At 41.0% G+C, this 21,608-nt stretch overlaps 1 protein-coding gene, 1 long non-coding RNA gene and 6 other non-coding genes across 11 annotated transcripts in view; all 8 read right to left on the bottom strand.

Moving 5' to 3' along the window:
- Positions 1-669: 669 nt before the first annotated feature.
- Positions 670-3,492, bottom strand: LOC125009360. Its single transcript, XR_007112950.1, has 11 exons — positions 3,148-3,492; positions 3,003-3,043; positions 2,852-2,907; positions 2,632-2,679; positions 2,177-2,216; positions 1,939-1,986; positions 1,707-1,732; positions 1,468-1,514; positions 1,228-1,288; positions 1,022-1,049; positions 670-820 (listed from the first exon to the last, which is right to left on the bottom strand). It is a non-coding gene; the product is annotated as an uncharacterized LOC125009360 (long non-coding RNA).
- Positions 897-970, bottom strand: LOC125010033. The gene has a single exon (XR_007113007.1). It is a non-coding gene; the product is annotated as a small nucleolar RNA SNORD47 (small nucleolar RNA).
- On the bottom strand, positions 1,580-1,661 carry LOC125010037. Its single transcript, XR_007113010.1, has one exon. It is a non-coding gene; the product is annotated as a small nucleolar RNA snR60/Z15/Z230/Z193/J17 (small nucleolar RNA).
- On the bottom strand, positions 1,813-1,894 carry LOC125010036. Its single transcript, XR_007113009.1, has one exon. It is a non-coding gene; the product is annotated as a small nucleolar RNA snR60/Z15/Z230/Z193/J17 (small nucleolar RNA).
- Positions 2,053-2,134, bottom strand: LOC125010030. Its single transcript, XR_007113004.1, has one exon. It is a non-coding gene; the product is annotated as a small nucleolar RNA SNORD79 (small nucleolar RNA).
- On the bottom strand, positions 2,745-2,812 carry LOC125010040. Its single transcript, XR_007113013.1, has one exon. It is a non-coding gene; the product is annotated as a small nucleolar RNA SNORD75 (small nucleolar RNA).
- Positions 3,181-3,260, bottom strand: LOC125010035. Its single transcript, XR_007113008.1, has one exon. It is a non-coding gene; the product is annotated as a small nucleolar RNA SNORD74 (small nucleolar RNA).
- A 1,630-nt stretch (positions 3,493-5,122) lies between the features above and the next one.
- osbpl9 (oxysterol binding protein-like 9) overlaps positions 5,123-21,608 on the bottom strand; it is a 30,257-nt gene continuing 13,771 nt past the window's right edge. For 2 of the 4 annotated variants that reach the window (XM_047587261.1, XM_047587264.1), the window contains 20 exons: positions 19,995-20,090; positions 19,509-19,556; positions 18,520-18,549; positions 18,378-18,428; positions 17,778-17,816; positions 14,642-14,735; positions 12,627-12,731; positions 10,949-11,108; positions 10,586-10,698; positions 10,334-10,452; positions 10,114-10,199; positions 9,839-10,019; positions 9,163-9,247; positions 8,891-9,001; positions 8,734-8,797; positions 8,499-8,639; positions 8,304-8,382; positions 8,100-8,191; positions 7,854-7,989; positions 5,123-7,214 (listed from right to left, as the gene is read on the bottom strand). In XM_047587261.1, coding sequence (XP_047443217.1) covers positions 7,140-7,214; positions 7,854-7,989; positions 8,100-8,191; positions 8,304-8,382; positions 8,499-8,639; positions 8,734-8,797; positions 8,891-9,001; positions 9,163-9,247; positions 9,839-10,019; positions 10,114-10,199; positions 10,334-10,452; positions 10,586-10,698; positions 10,949-11,108; positions 12,627-12,731; positions 14,642-14,735; positions 17,778-17,816; positions 18,378-18,428; positions 18,520-18,549; positions 19,509-19,556; positions 19,995-20,090 — 1,905 coding nt within the window. In that variant the 3' untranslated portion in view covers positions 5,123-7,139. Of the gene's footprint in view, positions 7,215-7,853; positions 7,990-8,099; positions 8,192-8,303; positions 8,383-8,498; positions 8,640-8,733; positions 8,798-8,890; positions 9,002-9,162; positions 9,248-9,838; positions 10,020-10,113; positions 10,200-10,333; positions 10,453-10,585; positions 10,699-10,948; positions 11,109-12,626; positions 12,732-14,641; positions 14,736-17,777; positions 17,817-18,377; positions 18,429-18,519; positions 18,550-19,508; positions 19,557-19,994; positions 20,091-20,976; positions 21,189-21,608 lie in introns of those variants that run through there. The other 2 variants (XM_047587263.1, XM_047587262.1) reach the window with 2 other exon arrangements.

Raw genomic sequence — 21,608 nt, 5'->3', positions numbered from 1 at the left:
TCAATTATTACAGAACTCAGCCGCACGCGTTCTGACGAGGACCAGAGGGTGGGAGCAAATTACACCGGTTTTAGAGTCGCTGCATTGGCTCCCTGTACACTTCAGGATCGATTTTAAGGTTTTTACTAGTTTTTAAATCTCTTAACAGCCTTCGCCCTCTTATCTGACCTGCTTTTACCATATCAACCCTTGCAGATCCTGAGTTCCCCTGGCACTGGTCTTTTATCTATACCAAAACCAAGAACAAAAACCCAGGGTGAGGCAGCATTTAGCTACTATGGTCTTTTATCCTATGTTTTTAGCTTTAACTCCAGTGTCTCCTTAGGGGTGTCCTCCACTCCGGGAGCGCTGTCCCTGGGTCCCTTCGGTCCAGCTGGCTTTTGTCTGTCAGGGTCAGGGGGCCTGGGTGCCCCCTGTGGCTCAGCTTGTGACTCCTCCCAGAGTGGATGGCACTTCAGTGTCATCCCATATCTCCCCATTGGCAGTAGTGTGTGCGTAGTATGGAGGGTGGGGGTAATTGTTTTATGTACTTGTAATTGTTTTGTGTGTAAAGCACTTTGTGTTGCATGTCCATGCATGAAAGGTGCTCTATAAATCGTTTGATTTGCCAAACAAATGCCACAGCTACCTCACAATCACCCCATTCCACAAATGAGACCATACTTGAGGTACATATTACAATTTTTATTTCCATAGTGTTCCAAGTTAAACATTTATGCTGAATTACACAAAATGTATTTGAAAATATCAAGTATTCTGGAGCACCGAGTTTTCAAACTCGACAATAGGGTCTTGCTCTTCAATGCCGAAAGGACTTGATCTGTATGGAACGAGAACATAACACCATTAAAATAAGAATTCATAGTGAAATTAAGACTGATGTTTACTGGCCACATAGCCTCAGAATAAATGGAACGGTAAGGGTTATAATCAACACAAGTCATTTGGCAGAATCTTTTCATCCCAGGCTGAGTGGTCAACTCAAATCAACTTCTGACACTGAATCATGTTATGTACTTACCAGCTCAATAATCTTGAAATTCTCCTTTCTGAAAATGGAGAGAGGAAAGAACTTTATTACAAATCAGTGCCTGGTTGAATTTAATTTAATTCACTGGGCTGCTCAGTAACACACTTATCCACACTTTTGTTCAGGTCAGACATTTGTTAAGACATCACTGAGCCCATCGTTGCACATTTTGCACCTTGTGGGACATCGTTTCTTACCTCAGTCATACGTCTTTGCCCTTTTGTCCGCAAAGCTTCTCCAAGCATTCATCATCCCACTCTGAAAAGTAACAGTTTCCAGTCAATTAAAAAACAAAAACCTGTAGAGACCTTTTCTGTAAGAAAAGGTCAGATCAGAATTTGCGACTAATTTCCTCAACTGGATCAGCGACCTGATTCAAGATCATCATATCTGAACGTCCTCAGCTGCATAGAGATGATGTAAAATAAAATGCTTACCAGTCACAAGGCAAATGGTGACGAGTCTGCCAAGGAGGTATATTCATCTGGTGAAGAGAACAGACCTTTACTACAGTGTACTAAACACTCCTGCTAAGGGTGTCAGTTTAAACTGACACATCAGCTAGGAGCGAAAGACAATAGTAAATCTTCATGGTTTTATCCGCTGAACTATGCGATCATCATTGTATCAAGGATTGTTAAATTGAATTAAGTTGAGCTTCAGTTTCTGAACTCACCTGCACTTGGCCAATGGAGGAATCTTCTGAAAAGACAAGATAAAAAAAAAAAAAAAAAAATTTAAATTCTGTTCCCAAACCAAAAAAACCTCACTGGCTGTGGAAGTTGATGCATCAGCTAGGAGCGAAAGACAATAGTAAATCTTCATGGTTTTATCCGCTGAACTATGCGATCATCACTGCATCAGACAAGACTGACATTTCACTGATCAACTCTTCAGGACAAACCCACCTGTCACTGATCCAAGAACATGAAGCCAGGATCCATCACCAGGACCACCTGCAAGTCAAATACCAGACGTTACTCAAAGTCCAAGCCCATAACATTATGTTTTATTTACTGTAATACTGCATCAGAGAAAAGTTCTCTTTCACTCTTTTTCAGAGAGATTCCCATTGTTTTTTAACAATAATCATCATTAACAGTTGGACATGAAAACCCATCAGGTCAACTCATCTTGGCTCATTACCTGTTCTGGCTGTCAGGAGGGTTTTCTCACATGAGCACACCTGCAGATGAACAAAATGAGGGGAGTTAGCCAATATGTCTTCACGTCTAGATAGCAGGCATCATGTTGCTAGTGCCTCAGATAATGCAATTTGGTGGTTGCAGTATCGTCATCCATCTTGTCGAGAGTAGCAAATAAATGTCATCACAGCAGCACCGGGGTCAGGGTAAAGGCAGACTGATGCTGTCCTGAGGTGTGTCTACACATAACATCGCTATTAGAACCACAAAACATCACAACTGAAAGAACTGGATTAGTGCTTGTGGATTTACACAAGACTTTTCAGAATCATCAATTCAAATCGGGACACAAAAACAGCCAATCTAAAAACCCAGTGCTACAGTACAATGACCACATGGGACACCTCAGAAGCATACATCCATCACCACTGCAATACAAGGAACACATGGTCTCACCTTCACTATACTTGTAGCATCTTCATGTTTCAGGACTTTTTCCCACACCTAAAACAAAAATAGTCTTATTAGTACTTTACAGAATATGTAAAGTAAGCAAACACTTAAAGAAAAGTCTCAGTGTGAAATTGCTCAGAAATCTCTTCTGTCCACTACTCTTACACTTAAATCATCACAGACTTCCTGTCAAGATAACATAATTCAACAGAAGCAAACTTACCCATCAGGCAATGGATGATTCCAAAAGTTGGAAGCAGCAGCAGCATCATTAAGAGCCTTAAAAAAAAAAAAAAAAAAAAACACATTAGCACATGCATCAGGAGGCACGGCCACATAATTTTGCTTTACACCATTAACTTTAGGCTCCTCACCATTTGTTGTTCATTCATCTCCATAAGCAGAGTCCAGAGATCTAGAGAAAAAAAAAAAGAAAAAAAAAATGTGTATATTAACATGCATTACAATACTGGATGACGTTGCAAACCCTGCAGCTCGAGCTGTGAGGCTAATACTAACCGGCCTACAACTAAGTTAGCATAAAGCCGTCGTCCCAGGAAGTCAGAGATGTTGGCGTTTCTTCACATTAATTCAGATGTCCCTACCAACATTTATTTCATCATTTAGCCAAAGGACGACGATGCCATGTGGGATAAAGAGCCCATGAGATGAGCAGCTAACCCACACCTCAACATGAGGTGAAGCACGTGGCTGAGGCCTGCTAATGCTGATAATGGTGTAACATTTACAGTAGAGAAACATCTAACAGCTGGGTATCAGCACTGCAAATACATTTAAACTACAAGCCCCAGATAGTTTAACAATTGAACATTACTAATTTAAGCAGGGGAGGAGAAGCACTAAGGCAGAGAAGAAGGAGCACCCTTACCTCTTGGACCGCAGCAGAGTGAGAGAGGGCGGAGGGAGAGAGGCGCTCTTATATAACATGTCGCATGGGCTGATGGGAAAAGAAATGACCGGATGACTAGCGCCCTCTTTGGTCAGATGCACACATGTGCTCATCAGGGGCGAGTCTAGAATCAGCACAGAAGTAACGTGGCAGCAAAAACACTGGCAGCAAAGCCGACATATGCCATCCTGCATATGTACAGACTCCACAAGACACACAAGTGGCATCAGCATATAGGTATATGATAAGCACAGAGACAATGTTATTTCAGTAAAACCAGTAGTGGATTCCTCTGCACCAAACAAATATGGCTACAAGGGGGAAAAAAAGCTTCCCCCAACACATCTGCCTCGTCTTTCCACCACAAACAAGAGGTATCAGCATGAGTTTGAGAGAAGAGTCTGTACGTGATTTACACAGGGGCAAGGCAAAGTCAGTTAAACCAACAGTAGACACCACTCCACCAAACACAAACTCTCCTTGACTGAAGGACATAGTTTCGTCTGTCATATCTACCCATTGTTCCCAGGGTTAATAGTAGTTACCACCATCCCATCTAAGACATATAATCACCAGGCTTGAGACACACGTAAGTGTATACTGTGTACTTCGGTTTTTCCCAATAAACCAATATAATGTAATTACATTGACCTAAGTAAAAAAGATGTAATTGAAATGTTTTCTTATATCTGATTTTTATGGAATGAGTCTGATAGTGAAGTCCACCTGTGTGCAGTCTAATTGTCACATGACTGTTCCCACACCTGCCATTTTGTTTTTACAAAAGAAAATTTGCTTAAATTATTTCAGTGCTTGTAGTAGTTTTAGAACATTTTGAGCACATTTCAGCAATTCTGTGACGATAACAGTCACAATGATCGAGATATCATTGTGATATCATATCGTTCCATCTCTAGTCTCCATGCGCCTCCATGAGCTCATTCTGAGTTCACATAGCTTACATTCAGCACAAGTCACATAAAACTACTAGTATTAGACACGTGAGACATTCACAATTTCAACAGTAGCAGTTTGTAATTACTACAAGTTGCCTTCTGTATGTTTTCGTATGTCCACAAACTCTGCATTTATCCTGGCATGACAACATACTCCAGCATTACAGAATCATCACTTCATCATCTTTTCCCACATTCTCTCCATCTCACTCTCATCCCTTCATTGCATCTTTGTGTCTCCTCTGTTAAACCACATGTTGGCTTGCTAAGCCCTTGTGGGTTCTAGATGCCAAAAGTTGCCCAGCTCAAGTGTTCACACATCTTCAATATAGTTCAAAGAACCAAAGAGGAAGATATTCATTAATGATGCTAGAATCATCCCAATGATCTCTTGTGTATGTTTATGATTTCAGTCAACCAACCCAATTTGCTCCCCCAGCGCAGCCCACCTGAGGCTGCAGCCCACCGCTCCGACTGTACACACTGCTGTGTGGGCAAGTGGTTGGGTCGAACAGCAGGAACAAAATTTCCCATTGTGGGACGATTAAGAGCAGTGCCCAGATAAATCTGTGATGAACATCATGAAGGGATGCTCCTCTGAAAGAACCATGACAAAGTCTCTCAGGAATAAACTCATGGAGATTTAATATTATGCATCAATAAACAGTAGAATCGGATACAATCAATGGTTATGAAGAGGAGAAAATTAAAAACAAATTTGTTTTGATTGCTCTCTATCAGGCAATACTGAAAGAAATGGAAAGGCCTCTATTCAACAGAATTTACAAAGACAAAACACGGAGGAAACAATACAAAGTGATAACCTTAAATTTAGTAAGTTTACTCTTATCTCAGTTGGCTTTTTTTCTGAAGGCATTGCTGACTGCTTTTATAGGAACATTGAAGTCAACAGCTACAACTACGGGACTTTTAAATAGTATGCCACTGGATTTGCATACAGCACCAGCAATCTTTAGACATCCCTTCACCGGGTAAACTGAATCGATGACTCAAAGGGTCTCCTCCGATTTGAATCAGTCCACTTACTTAACATTATGGCCAAATATTGAGGAGGACACATAGTGAGATCTTAACCACGCAAAGATAAAGGATTGTTATGAGCTTGCTACAACATTTTTAAGTGAAAATCTTTATTTCTCTATCTCATCCAAATATCATTGCATTTAGATCCAACTCATGTAGCTATAAATAAGAGAATGAAGGTTCAAAAAGCAGAGGTGTACAGCGGAATAAATATTGGCCTCTATGTGGTTCTTAATCTTGGAAGAAAAAAAAATGAACACAAACAAAATATTACAACAGAGTGATGCAGTAGAATGTGGTGTGGACTGTAGCAGCACAATGAAACCACAGTGTGCACGTTTCAAAGGTCTACTCTGGTTCCTCGCTGTCACATCGGAGCACACGTCAAGGCGATCCATCCGATATTAGAGAGGAAACAAGGACAGAGGATGTAGAGGACAAAAGGGCGACTTTAGATACTCAAGTCCTAACCCTACGTCCTCGCTTGTGGACCAGCTGTCCAGAAGGACAAAAATGTAAACAATCATTTGTTCATAAATGCCTTCAGGTAACATGGAAACCTTCTCAGAGGAGTGTTTGTTCTCTGTCCAGATGAAAGTCTGTTTAGCCTTTTCTCTAAACCTTTTTGGCATAGTGACATCCAAACCTCCGCTTTGACCAGCAGTGTAATCAACTTTTATCTGTATTGCATATATTCCTTTAATCTACCACAACTCTCCCAGTCAGAGTGTTTAGATACTATGGCTCATGTGGGTGGGGGGCTTTGCTTCTTGAGAACAGTGTGGATGATCAAATAGGTGGCTAAGAGTTAAATTGGAACATGGGAACAAAAGATCAAAACGCTAAATGGAATGATTCCTAAAGGTGTAAAGCCATCAAGTTCAGATCCTCAAATATTTTTTACACTATTGCCAGAAAGAAAAAATAAACAAAAAAGAGCATTGAAAATAAAAAGAATATATATATTTATATATCCATCATATGTATATCTATATATAAACAAGTAGTTGCAGGCAAGCAGAGAACTTCTCTCCCGCCCCTTTAAGATTTATCCGCTTCACTGGTATAAGGCTGTCAGACTCTGGGAGGGGGCAGCAGCTTTCTTTCCTCAGTCACCAGATTCCCTGAGATGTAGAGCGCTGTTTTATTTGTCAAGCTTTACTTGAACTGAACGCCATCTTGCCCCCTGCACAAAACAAACCATGTATGCAGGGAAATGACTGCCGCTCTGGCTCGTCCTGTAGAGCTGCTGAAGGGTTGTGAAGCTTATGGACGGTCGAGAGACGCGTCGGCTCTCCCGTCACGACTCTGCCCTGCCGAGTCTCATGTTGGCAGGAGGCGGGTATCGGTGGCGGTGGAGGTGAGATTGCCCAAAGGAGGAGAGGATTTTACTAATATTCATGTTACATCTTTGATGCTTTTCATTCATTTCCATATTGTTTTACAGTCAAATGCAAAGCAGTGTACATATTCAATCATCAGTCATTCCAAGGCTTGGATAAGAAGTGGTTTTGCAAAAGAGTTCTTATGAAGACTCTGTTGTGTGTGCATTTCTTTATGCATATGTGTGTGTGTGTTTATCAGAGTGTGGCGCAGTCTTCTCAGTGCCTCTGAGAGACTATTCTCTTTAGTAGTGGCTCATCGTAGACCCAGCACTCCCCGTCTTCATGGAATAGCTACACAAACACACAAGCAATAGTGATTGTTACACTCAATTTCAAACAACAATATTAGAACTAAAACAAAGCAACAGTATTATCTCACATTTCCAAAGTCCTGTTCACTTATAAAGTTACTTTTCCACCACTTGGTCGTTAGTGAATGTTCCAGCCACTAGTTGCCTAGGTTACTCTCTTGTTTACTTCCCAAGCAGAACTTAAAAATATTGCTGATGTGTGGACAGAGCTAGATCTCTGGAAAGCTGTAAACGAGGCTGAACTAGGTGCTGGAATCAAAATGGTGGACCATAAAATGTTTGTGTTTACAACATCTGTTAATAATCTACATCAGACTCTTCCCCAGGTCTCTGTCACAACCCCAAAGTTGAGATTACTTCCAACTTCTAGCGCTCACTTTGTGTCACCTATAATTTTTTGATCATTGCTTCAACCTGCTGAACGTCATTAAAATGGTCTCTTTCTGTAAACTGATCTCTGCCTATTATTGATATAGAAGATGCTTTAAAGTTAGATCTTTACCCTATTTTTCTCTTAAGCGCTGAGTTAGTGTTTTCATATTTTGGGAGAATGCGGTCTATTGGCTCGCAGCTGTTATGTTCTTTCTGGTGGCAGAAAATCAAAAGCAGAAAGCCTCACCCTGGTCTCCCACTGCTGCTCGTTCTCCTTTCTCTCTCTGGCTTCGGCTCTTTGTTTCTCCTCCAACCTGTGTTTGGCTTCTGTTGCTGCATCAATGTCCTTTAGCTTCAGGTTCAGCGTCACATCCCTCCATAGTCTGTCGGAATGAAAGTGTGGCAGCCAAACTCAGATAACGGAATTAACTTCCAACAGAAAGATGAGCCTTTTGGAAGACTGCTAAAGAAACAAAAAGGACTCCACTCTCACCTTCGGGACTCGAAGTCGAGCTGGTCTTCCAGCTTCCTCACTTTCTTCTTAATGATGCCCATCTTCTTGGTGTCTATGAACACTGTGTTCTCCTGGAAACGCATTCATTCATTGATGAATTTATTTATTGGACTGAATGCCAACATCTTGATTCAAGAAATAAATTCAAGAAAAATGAAAAGAAAGAAGTTGTAAGTGACTCACTCCAGTGGCCCACTTGGCGTACATCACTCCGTTCCACTCTCCTTCAATGGAGCAGAAAGACTTCTTGTCGTTAGGTGGACTGAAATAGAAAAAGGGATAATGAAGCCAAAAGACAATTCTGGTGGTATATCTTGTTGAAAAGACTGGGTGCTTTAGATTGACACTCTTTGAACTGTTCGTCCATTTTCAACTTACAAAATCTCAGCTGTGATCCTGTGCTTCTTTCCTCCATAGAAGGGTTTGGTGTGGAACACGATGTTAGCACTGTAGCCCGACTTGGAGCAAGAAATGTTGCACTCGCCACCCAGCTCCACCCACGGCACGGTCAGAATCGACCTGAACACACAGGTTCCAACCGGTGAATTATTAGTCAGTGAAGCTCACAGTAATTCAATGATAAAGATAAACGCAGGGGCAAAGTAACACGTACCTGCCATATCCGTTAGGGAAGGTGAGAATGTAATGTTCATCATACTCCAAACAAGATACACACCCTAGACACACACCAGAGGACACTTATTAGAGTTATACGAGTGTGAAAATGTGTATTTGCGAGCATATGAGGCAGCGTTTATTGCAGTGTGTACCTTGGCCAATGTTGTGGACACCGATGGACATGCCTAGAAACTTAGACTTAGTCCAGATGTGAGCATTGAACTGGATCTTCCTACGTAAACACTCTGCGTAGAATGCAGAGACTGCAAAAGGGGGAGAAGAAACATGAAAGACTGGTACAAAAGTGGCAACAGAGAAGTGATATTAAATGAAAAAAGTTAGCGATCACTTTTTTGGCCACTACAGATTTCTACATCCCACGTGTTCAAAGGTAGTGATGCTGAAGAACAAGGTAGACACTTACTGGGTGGGTGGTGAGAGACCTGCTCTGCCACAAAACACACACTATTGGTTGAAGACCAGGGAACTGGACCCTCTGCCACCGTCTCCTGGAGGGCAGAAATCAGAACAAGATAGAAGGAGGGAGTGAGAATATATATTTACATATATTTATATATAACCTTCAAGCAGAGAGTAAATTCATTTTCAGGAAAATAAAGCAGTAACTACATTCTCTAAGTATTTACAGCAAAGTTTAACCTTCCTGAAAAAAACATGACTTGGTCATTGTGTCACAAAGGGGGTTCTGACATCTCAGACAGGGAATGTTTACCAGGATTAAATGTCAGCAACTGTTAAAAATGTTCAGTTTAAATGTATTTGGCTAAGGTGTATGTAAACACCTGACTCCACTGTATCCACAACAAACTTATTTTGTGGCTAAGGTCATATTCTGAGTTACATTTATTTGCATGACCAAATATCACGTGTATTGACTCAAAGGTCTTGAAAGTGACAGGCTTTTTTTCTGGTTAAATAACAGGTTTCTTTTTGTGACTAAATGCATCAAATCAGACATGAACAACCTACAAAAGTGAAGGTGGGGGCAGAATTCACCAGCATACAGGCACAGATGCTGAGTGTGACGTTTCATGGTAGTAAAGGACCACGTAGAGATGGACAGCAGCACGTGGACTCACCATGTGTGAAGAAGGCTCCTCTGTGTCGCTGGGAAGATCCCAGTGACAGTAGAAGACCTCACCCAGGATTGGGTTGTAAGGTTTCTTGGCCACTGAGCCTTTCCTCCCTGCATGGAAAGCTGACAGGTACCATTTCACCACCTGAACCATGCGCTCTTTTGGCTCCGGCTGCTCAGCGATACTGGTGGAAGACAACATTTATAGTTCTTTATCATGGATTAGGTCAATGAAGTGAGAACTTGCAGACAGAAGATAGAACAGCTGATGATCCGTACCTTACGAATAAGTCAGGATGTGCAAAGAAGTCTGCATACATTTCTAGCAAAGATCTCCTTTCTAGGATGAAGGTAGGCAAGACCACCTGTCAAACACAAAGAAGGAGAAAAGTCCAAGTTTTATACTTAGTTCAGAAGGAACAACTTGCAAACTAGTGATGACATTAGGGAGCTTCAGACTTGAGTCAAACATAGATCAGTAAGTTACAGAGATCCTTACCTTGGTGAGGTCCATGCCCAGACGAACTTGAGAGAGCAGATGCATGATGACGCTCTTGTGCTCTTCCACAGACTCCCCCTCACCGTCGTCATCGCGGTCATCGTGGCTGTCAAACTGATCTAAAGACAACAGCAGAGTCTCACGTCACTGCTAAAACATGTGGTTCTCTGCTCTTTCCATGTGTTAAATACCCTCCTACTGCCGTTTAGTGAACGAGGCTGTAATATGTTTGACTGCTTCTTCTCCATTTACCTGCATCTGTGGTGCCGTTGGACATGGATGAGTTGAGGGACTCTGTGGTGTTGGGTCGTTTCAACCCTGTTTCTTCATTAGTGAGGGATGAGGCAGCTGGAGGCCCTGAGGGACTGGAGCGCAGAGCAGAAATGTCATTTGGACAGGAAGCAGGAAGCGGGAGAGATATGGTGATAAAGAGTAAGCAGAAATTCTAAGGCAATTTTGTTGTTAGATTCTCTGACCGAAGCCACTCACTACTCGCTCAGAGTATCATTTTCCCAGCTGAGCTGATAAACTCTATAAGCTGCCTCTTTGCTTTCAAGCTGTAAAACAATAGATTGACTGTAACCAGTGTTGTCTCCAGGGTGAAGCTATACTCACTCTATGCAGTGTTTGGGGGAAGTGGTGCTCTGGTAAAACTCGTCAGCATCATAGAACTCATCCTCGCTGGAGGAATAGGAGAAGTCTGGCACTGAGTGCGAGGGGAGGGGGATGTGAGCCGGGGAGGCGATGCCGCTACTGGGGCCCGACGGACCACTCCCTGATAGAACAACACGAGAGAAGAAACATCATATGAGATAAACAAGACTTTATTCCTACAGGTCATGATAATCAAATCAACTGCACATTATTTGACTGGAGCAATCATTTTGAGCTGTGCTGCCCTGCAGACTCCACACAGGAACATTAGGCTGTCTTTGACATAGTTATGGCGTTCTCTGCAGAGCATATTGACAGTACTCCCAAGCATGCAGCCTCCCTCCTTAGTGCACAGCACTGCATTTTAAAACTGCTGCCTCAGCACGGCAGACAAACAGGCAGCAGAAGGTGCTTTCCTTTGCTGCAGCTCTTGGGTTATTTAATTTACTTAATATTATGACTACTTCAGAGAAGAACTTTGATGCCATTGCACAAAAGTTACAATGAAATTGTGTTTGGCAGCAATCTCCAGTAGCAGGCTGATGTCAGGTGTTTTTAAAGGGAATAAATATATTAAATATAAATATGTATTAGCTTGCAGTGCTATTCCTCTACAAAAGTGTTGTTGGGTCTGAGAAACAAAACATCCAACTTGTAACAGAAATATAGTGCAGTCTTTTTATACATACTAATGATGGTAAAATAACGAGTTAAGTTTGTTCTTGAAGAGAGCCACCAACCAAACGACCTTCTTCTTGTAAAAATACTGCGATGTAAATGATATCTCTGGAACAGGGAGTAAATGTATCTTGAAGTCATGGGTGGTCACCTGATTTTCAAGGTACAGAATGAACTTTGATCTTGTATTAACTCTTTTTTTAGGCCACTTGGGGGCAGCATAAACAGGTTTTGGATCACCCCCCTTTTCAGATAATATCGCCAGCTTGTTAGCAATCATTTGCCATTTTCACATCGAGGAGCTACTTAGCAACTACATACTTCATGGAATCCAAGCATAGTTGGAAAACGAAGTCCAACTGGCACTACTATTCCTCTGTGTGTAGTTTTCACTGTGGTCTCCACTACGTCCTATGAATATCTGCCTCTTTAGCAGCTTAAATACTCCACTCTGTTAGTTTCTACTTGTGCACATCTTGTAGTGCACAGTAGGTTTATAAAACAGCTGCCTGTGCAGCCACAATTGCCACTATGGGAGCAGCGAGATTGAACAAAACCATTAAATCTGCAGATCGGACAGCTAAACAATGAACTGAAGCTCTCGGTAATGCTCCATAAAGCAGAGCAAAAGCTGCAGATTCAGCTTCACTGCACTCTCATCACTACAAGTCCTCCCTTTCTCACTGTTGCAGTGTTTTCGCCCGATCATTTCAGCCATTTCTACTATATATATCAATTATAACTGCCTTAGAAATTGATCATTGAAATGAATGAAAAGTTCTTTAAGTACTCTGTAAATACGGAAAATTCAAATTACAAGCCAAAAAGTAAAATTCCATCACGTGATATTTATTAATTTTGTATGGTGAATTAATTAAACCAAAGCGTCAAGCCAGGACAGCACATTCAGAATATTCAGAAAGCATCAGTGACCATCCGTTATGCTAGAGTGAACGCGTACCTGTGCTGTTGGGAGTTGGGGTCTGCAAACTTCCCATCACTGTGACGACGGGACCAACAGGTAACGTGGAGGGTCGTTGGTCTGATTTACACACCTGAGAAGCGTCTTAAACAAAAACAGAAAGCAGATGAGTTGAGCAGTGAAGCCTCAAACTGAAGCCATATCATATTAAAACCAGTTTCTCCTCCCACGTGCCAAAAAGGCTGAGGCTGAGAAACGTATCTGAGACAGAGGCTTCAGCTAAGAGGGGGATTACACAGTCTGTTAAGAGAACACAATTAGAATGGCCTACTTTTTGCTGTTATTTTCCATAGCAATTTTAAACTGTCTAGTCATAGTCATTTGACAGTAACAGCCAAAAGTGTAGTGGGCAACGGGAGAAAACCAATCTGCTTCCAAGCAGAATAACATGAAGACGATGAAGTTAGAAATCCCACAGGTCTTAGTTACTGTCGTTTTCAACTTATCAGTCAGTTTCCAGAGTGTGTTTCTGACCCCATCAAACTAAGCCGAGACAGAGACTAGTCTTTTTTCCGATCCTGTTTGGGCTAAGACAAGATTTATTATATATCTATTAAATACACTTATGTCAAGTGTTAGTTTGCATTATTTGCAACTAAAATTGGTTTCACGTCATTTTCATTTCAGACAGACTACTCCGAGGTCCTGCTAGGACATTACGTGTGTTGCCACAGCAGATAAAGTCCACCCACTAGCAGCAGCTTATAAAAATGTATAAATAATAATTATTCAGACTGCTATATGTTAAATTGTTCGGTATGCATTTGTGACCATTTTGAGACTAATCTCACTTCATATTTAAGGATGTATATGATGGCACGGACAAAGGAGCTTTCTGAAGACTTCAGCGGAAGAGTTGCTGCTGATCATCACAGGAGGAGAGGCCACAAAGGAACACAGGGTACCTTCTAAGCAACTAAAGGCCTCTTTCACAGTGGGTCAAGTTAATGTAAAACAGGAGAAACCATGGTGTTGATGGAAGAGTGATATGGACATAGAGAGTGCTCTCCTAAAAGAACATTTCTGACGTTTTCTAAACATTACATGGACAAGCCAGAAGTCCCATTAGAATGATTTGGTTAAATGAGAGGCTCATGTCTGGAGACTAATCAACCCTGCACTCCAGCATCAGAACTTCATCATGTCTGTGAAACATGGGGGTGGTAATGTTCTTGTTTGGGCCTTTTTTGTTACATATGGGCCAAAGTGGTTTATACCATCATTGATGCACCAATGAATTCTCAATTATACCAACAAATTCCAAAAGAAAATGTCAGGACATCTGCCTGTGAGCTGGATCTAAACTGGGTCATTCTTCAAGAACACAAGTTGTTCTACAAAAAATGGTTAAAGATGAACAAAATGAATGTTTGGAACGGCCAAGTCAAAGTCCTGACCTTCATCCAATAGAAATGTTGTGGAAGGACCTGAAGTAAACAGTTCATGTGAAGAAGTTGTGAAGAAGTTCTGTACTGAGGAATGGGATAAAATAAGTCCATTTTTTTGTACTTCTATCTCAGCCAACAGAAATATTTTTTCACATCATGAGGTTATCATGCTGCTCAATCCTGCTGTCAGTTTTCAACAGTTAACAACGTGACACGCATCAATTAACCTTCAAGGCTGAGAGAACATTTTGAAAATGTTCCAAAACCATGCATATTACAATAATGATATTGTATTGTCACACTAGAACGCGTTTCAAGTTACAGCACATCCCACTATATGTTTTTCCACTGAAAAACCACAATTTAAAATGTTGGGACAAATTATTGACGGACCACAGTCTGTGCAGATTAAATGGCAGAAAAAGCATTTGTCAGCAAGCACTTAGTACATCTCTGTAACAGCAGAGTAGTGAGGACGATCACATCTGAACAAGAGGGGGAGCTGTTGTCACCTTTGAAATATATTACACAACCTCTCTGGATGACGATGAGTTGAACACATTAAGCACATGACCAACGAACGAGAGGGAGGCAGGTGTCTAGTACCTGTGGGTAGTGTGGTCTGTGTTGGCATTGTGGTGTTGACTACAGGGGTGTCCAGAGGGGGCTGGTAGATCCCATCCACTGGGTTGATGGTGCTCTGGAGAAAATAAAAAAGAGCAACATTAACAACAAAAACAACTGCCTCAAGGGGACATCAGACACCTGCTCACACCCATACCACTGCCTGCTTACCAGTTCACCGCAGCATCTATAACCACATGTTCCCGTATGATTACCACAACTAAAGCCAGATGTCAATGCACGCTCTCACCCTCCATTATACATCATAATGTACACCTATGTAACTATGTAAAAACAGACACACAACTAAAGTTTGCAGCATCCAGTCTGGCTGGGCAGACCAATGACCTTTTACTGCATTTCCTGGAAAGAGGTTTCATTTATGTCATCAATATGACACCAACGACACTGCACAGAATCTACGCACAAACAGCAGCTTTACAGCATAACTAACGTCCCCTCTTGAACTCTGAGTAACCTTCCAGTCTAAAAATGAGTTAATTAACTCCACTGGGCTGAGGGCTACGTCCGTAACATGTCTGAACTCTCTGTCTCTTGATTTCCCCATTGTCAAAATCAGTGGGGACTAATCCACAGTGACCTGCTCTGTACAGCCCCATCTTAACATCATGTGTCCCATGTATTTGAACACACACACACACACACACACACACACACACACACACACACACACACACACACACACGCGTATATGGTAACACGCATATTCACCATTAATTAGCTGCTTACTAACCTAGTACTAGCTAGTATGCTACTAATATACATGTTAGTAAGCAGCTAATTAATGGTGAATATGCGTGTCTTAATATAAATTGTTAACCCCCCCCCCACACACACACACACACAAATATAATAATATAAATAAATAAATATATATATATATATACACACACACACACACACATCTATCTATATATATATGTATATAAACTGGCTTTTCGTAATGAGGTCACTGTCACCATGGACCCGTCCAACAGCACAAGCTGAAGCAAAACCATATCGACCCTTATTCCCCAGCAACTTACCCCCAGGCCTCTGGTAGCAGTGAAATGGCATCTAGTCATTGTGATGCGTTACATATTACTCAAACATGACCTGTTGTTGATTTTTACAGTTTGTTTTGTATGAAAGCTTTGAGATTAACAGGAACAGGCAGAGTGAGTCAGTGCTATGGTGAGTATGAGATCAGACAGAAGAGCTGTGGTTAAAATTGCTATGAAAAATTTGGTTGTGCTCAGAAGTATGCTTTTTTTTGGGGAATAGAACACTTTCCTCTAAGAAGTGTAGCTGTGATCCCAGGCTGAAAATGTCGCTTGAAGAGGATTGGTCAGACATTTCTGCTCCATTTTTTCCCCACTGTTCACACTTCAAGCTTCCTTCCTCTGATCCTTCTTTTCCACCTCCGCTCTGCCCTCGTGCTTCAGTAAAAGCAAGTCGGCGGCTACTAATTATAGCCAATTACAGGAGTACTGGTCAGTCAAGGTGGGACCAGCTCTTGATCTAGCTAGCAGAAGATGAAGCAAGCTTTTCATGGCGAGAAGCAGCTGGGCATTGACAAAAAGTTACAGCTAAAAAGGAACGTGCGTCATGATGGACATATTTTCTAATTTAGTCAATTTAATATTCAGGCGCAAGTAGCACTCACAGAGCAAACCGACCCCTAAACAATGAATGGACACAGAAATATGAATACTGGACAGGCCTCTTGTGTGCTGGATGTTAAGCTATCCCCGTGATTTAAGACGATCCCAACGGCTGTGCAGTGCTCCACATGGGCAATCAAACAAGCTGCTAGTGTTTCATGTATTTTAAAAGACAGGTCTGGACTGCATTTAACATTTGTCCATATTATAAGCATACAGGCAACGTGACAGACACTTAGAAGATCTAAAGCTGTAAAGATATCTCTAGCACAAAGCTTATAGCATATGAACACACATGCAGTTATACATATAGGCAGAGCTTATGCTATTTATATTTCATAATACTGTACTTAATAACTGTGAGATTAAGTCGGCCATTACAGCAGCACAGTCGTATAAGCTGTGTGGCCACAGTATAGCACTAGTGTAGAGGTAAGACACTTAAGGTAAGACCACCATCTGCAAACATTCACATTGCCTTTACATTTTAGTAACGACAATGTGAATATAAGTATAGGGAGCATTTTCAAGATTGATTCTTACTTCACAGGTAGACATTTTTCAGTGCTTGTTTCTTTTTTCCTTCACTCCTCACTTTTCTATCTTCTATTTTCAACCTTAGCTTACTCTGAACGTTCCTTGCTGGAATCTGGTCATGCATTAGCTTCCTTGCTCCGACTTAAGTTTATCATTTGGGGACACGAGCAGCAGTTTCTTTCAACAGACGGAGCCCCTGCTTACAACTGCATAATGTTATCTATAATGATTGACACAGATTAAGCATCAATAACATGCTTCATGTCTCCAGCTTTATCTTCACTCAGATACTAAAAGGAATGCAAAAGCTACTTGTTGGGTAAGAAATCAATCTAAAAACGTATAGTAAATGCTTTGGAAAACAGCTGTCGATATTGTTAAGTATACATGACGTAGTCAAAGCATGCACAACATCTGGTATGGCCTTCAATGTGAGTACAGTGTACCTTCAGAGCCCATGAAATGCTCTCTGGACGGCTGTCCAGCCATTAGCGTTCAGTGGTTCAATAAGCAGGCAGTGTGCAGGATAAATCAATTGTGAATAAGTTGACTCTAATTAGTGTGTGGCGAGATGTGCAACACTATACACAAGCATGCAAACACTCACATACAGCACTATGTGCAATAAAGATCGCGTGAAGGAAGGATGAAGGAAAGAATAGTTCCCAAACCATTTGAACCATTTGCTAGGAAGAATTCAAATCTCAGATGGAATCAGTACTGACTTGATCAAGAAGTTAATAGTGGCAGACATGAGAGAAAAAGCTAGAGACAGAGCTTATCTCCAAATTAGACAGCATGCACTAAAGAGATCTGATTGATCTGCTTTACTACAGGAGAGTAAATTAAGCCAGAAAAGAAAGTTATCAGTTTCTTTGATTTCAACTTTTGTCATGGACAGAAAGTGTCAAACTTACTATAAGTCCGTTTGCGTGCTGTTGTTCGTTACTTTGGTCCTTAAAATTTTAAGAAGACAGTGTTAGACTGCTTGCGTGGGAAGGTTGAAGAGTCATATCAAAAAGCATCCGCAGTGTAGAGAGCAATGAAGGTCATCTCTCTCTCTCTCTATCCTCACATGGAACCTCATAATAATCCCCAACTTGCCACATGCAGCGATCCTTTCATCACATGGTGAAATCCTAATTTTTTTCAGTATCAGAAAGTACAGGATTGCCTCATGATGCCAATCTAAATGTTCCCAAAATGTTATTAATGAGAAAAGCATTCTTAGTTTAAAAAAAAAAAGGCAGCAAGTTTCACCTCACAGCCACATGAAGCAGAAATAATTTCTTCACTTCCTTTCAGAGAGCTGAATAGAACATGTGATGAAACAAGCACTAGGCTACACCCTCGTCAACCACCGACCCAGATACCAACTCTAAGCAGGGAACTACCCCAGGGACGCAAGGTGACACACAGTGCACACTCATGTGGTCTCCCAAAAACAATGATTATGGTGAAATGGTAGAGCAAAACTGCAGAGAAAGGAATCAAATGTACAAAGATACTGTGTTTACCTTGGCAATTTGCAGCAATACAATACAGTGCTTGATGGACTCTACCATACTCTGAAAGAGAAAAGCAGAAAGGAACTCATTAACTATGAGCTGACTTCCAAACCCATACAAAAGAGGGGAAACGTGTTAACCTCTGACTTACACAAGTAGTCTCTTTCAAACTCTCAATTTTCTGTCAAAAGAAAACAGAGCAATTAAAATAAAACAAGTCCAGGTTTCAAAGCACAGGAAGCTAAAAAACATCAAGGTGATGGTGTCTAACTGAATGCAGAAACCATCTTTGTTTGTTGGAAATCAACATGACAATTTCCCACAGTAACAAGTGAGGAACTCATACTGATCACGTGTGTGAACAGGAAGTTCATGCACAGCTGTTTGCAAAAAAAAAAAAAAAACAAAGACACCCTAAACCTGACCTGCTTCCTTCAATTAAACTGAGTACCTTTACTCTACTAACTTTAAAGTTATAAGATCATCAGCTTTGGTGACTGAGTTCTCATTAAAAAGGGACTGTGATGTTAAACTGTATTAATTATGAACTATAATAACTCATAATAACGTCATTTTGGAGGATAGTGACTTTAGTCAATCCCACTGACTGAAACAGAGTTGTCACAATAACAGAAACATGTGTCGGTACAACACAATATAGTTCAATATTACTACAAACCACGGCCTCCAAAATGAAAACACAGAGGAATCACCTGCTCTCTCTGTTATTTTTAAACTAATACTGGAGACTATAACATTCACCAAGATAAGATTTAGGACAGGATTGTTATATGAGGATCCATACTACTAGTGTACCTAATGAACTGGCATGAGTATTATCTGCTGTGTAATTCTGTTAGTTTTGTCATTATTAATCAATTAACTGAGTAGTTGATTTACAGAAAATAATGCAGCAGTTTTTGTTTTGTTGCTAATAATTTATAGCTAAATTTATCATAGTCACAGTCATATTTAAATCCCTTAATAAGATGTAAAACCTTTTGACGGACTTTAAACTGACAAAGAAGAGAGTTTGAATATCTGCGTCACACAAACAGCTGTCACTTTTCATTCCCCTGTCGCTAGCCACGGCTCTAATGACAGCGGACCAGAGAGCAGAGACACGGGGACACTACTCACTCTGCGTGATTCATCCTCTTTGCAGTCCTTGATCTTCTCATCAAACAGCTGTGTGAGAGCAAGAGATGAAAAGACGACAAGAAAAAGACGGATGGTACATGAGCTAAGATGATTCCACAGTCAAATGAGTATCAGAGCTGAAACTGAACAGACAAGCTGTCTTGGGACAACGTGGCTATTCTCACAAAGTTGGGATTTAAAACGCTTTCATAAATATGTCCTGACTGTTTTCTGCTTTGTCACAATGCTACCACAAATCTGATATGTTATAACTTCTGCTTTATAAAAAAAAGAGAAAGATCAGCAAGGAAATACTTAAGGGGAAGCACATGATACGTGTACAGTTTTAGTGTAAAATATCCCTAAATTATTAGATCCCTATAGAATTTCTATCAAATGCACTATATTATTTTGGGATGTTTAGTTGTCACATGTCAGTCGGTGTTAGACCGGAGATCAGATTAACCACTCGTGTCAAGCTCCTACCTTTAACTGGTCAATCAGAATCTGTAGGTAGGCGTCTGCTTCAGCGAGCTTCTTGTCAAAGTCTTGAACGCTTGGAACAAATCCCGTCTCGGCCTCCTGAAGACAAGAGAACAAACAAAACTTAGCATTAGTGCAGCCCTGACCAAACCCCTGGTAAAAAGCCATGCAAGTATTTGCATATTCAAATTAAAACAAACAACACAATTATCCAGGGCGCTGTATTATCCATTCATTAAAAACACGTCTCTATCGTCACCTCCTAGCCAGGTAGGCTTTGCAAACTGTTACACAAAATGGTGGACAGAAACATCAACAGTTCAGGAGAATCTTCCAGCATCGTATTGTACTGGGGGAGATAGGAATACTATTGTTTAAAGGCTAGCCTCCATGAAAGGATAGCAGGTCTGTCTGCTGCTGCTTGACTGGAGGCCAGCACATTTCAGACCTACACAAAACTGAGTATGTGTGTACATGAGATGACGGTAATTAGCTCCCCTTAACAGCTTCCAGACTCCACACACACATAAACCCTGACACAGAAAATTTCATTACATAATATCCATTAAAAGGTAATTACTACACTATTGGCAGAACAGGCGTGACCAGGCATCTGTCCTCATCTGTCTGAGCACCCCTACAATAATCAAGTTGGCTGTGACAAAACCCACAAACAGGAAAACGGGCGAGACAAAATTCAGGCACATACAATAGTTGCCTTAAAATCACATTTAATACCCGAGCATGTCAGCAGCAAGGACACTGCACCAATTATAACACAATAACCCCGCTAACGTCAAGCCAGACAATTCAGCAGATGACTAATACAGAGTGTGTCCGTGCAATTTAAAGCTACACAGCAGTTACACTGACTCAGAACAACACACACAGAACACACTCTTAAATAAATACCCAGTTAGTGTAACAGTAAAATAAATAAAAAAAAACATGCTCGTCCTGTTAGCAAATCAAGCCCTTATCAAACCGTGTCGGCTGCTGCTGTTTGGGATTTGCTGCGTTGCACAGTCTTGCTGTGTCCTGTCTCTGACACGTCTCTTCGTCCTGCTGAAGACAACCCCAGAGGAAAGTGGAGAAAAGCCATGGACGCTTTTATCGCCGGCTAAAGATTAAACTGTAAAAACATTCTAGCTTTATAGAGAACTAAATGTGCGTTAACTCCATGAAGCCTGTCGTGAATGGGGCAAACTTCCTCAAAGATCAAAGGTGCCTTGAGTTGCTGTGACAGCAAAAAAAAAATAGCTGGCCGAAAAAGGGCCTGAGCAAAAATGTGTATTTATTATTATATTAATGACTGGGCTCTTATGAAGCCTAGAGACACTATAACTGGAAAAAACAGCTCAGCTCATTGGAAGAGCTTTTCAGTCAATCATAATATATTTCAGCTCAAAGATACCAGCAACACATCCACAGACTATTACATAAATAAAGGCAGTGGACAACACACACAGAGTGTGATACAGTGGAGATTAAATCTACCTGTGCTTCAATATTACATTATGGTATTCGTGAGAACATATTAGATTTCAGTTTAGTTCTTAAATGATTCGTTGTGAAGACCAAAACATTAAAGAGGAAGACTTTGTGACAGCTCACAAT

Source organism: Mugil cephalus, chromosome 6 (genome assembly GCF_022458985.1).
Source record: "Mugil cephalus isolate CIBA_MC_2020 chromosome 6, CIBA_Mcephalus_1.1, whole genome shotgun sequence".
NCBI lineage: Eukaryota > Metazoa > Chordata > Actinopteri > Mugiliformes > Mugilidae > Mugil > Mugil cephalus.
Note: the sequence above shows the minus strand (reverse complement) of the source record. Positions and strands in the feature narration are given on the sequence as shown.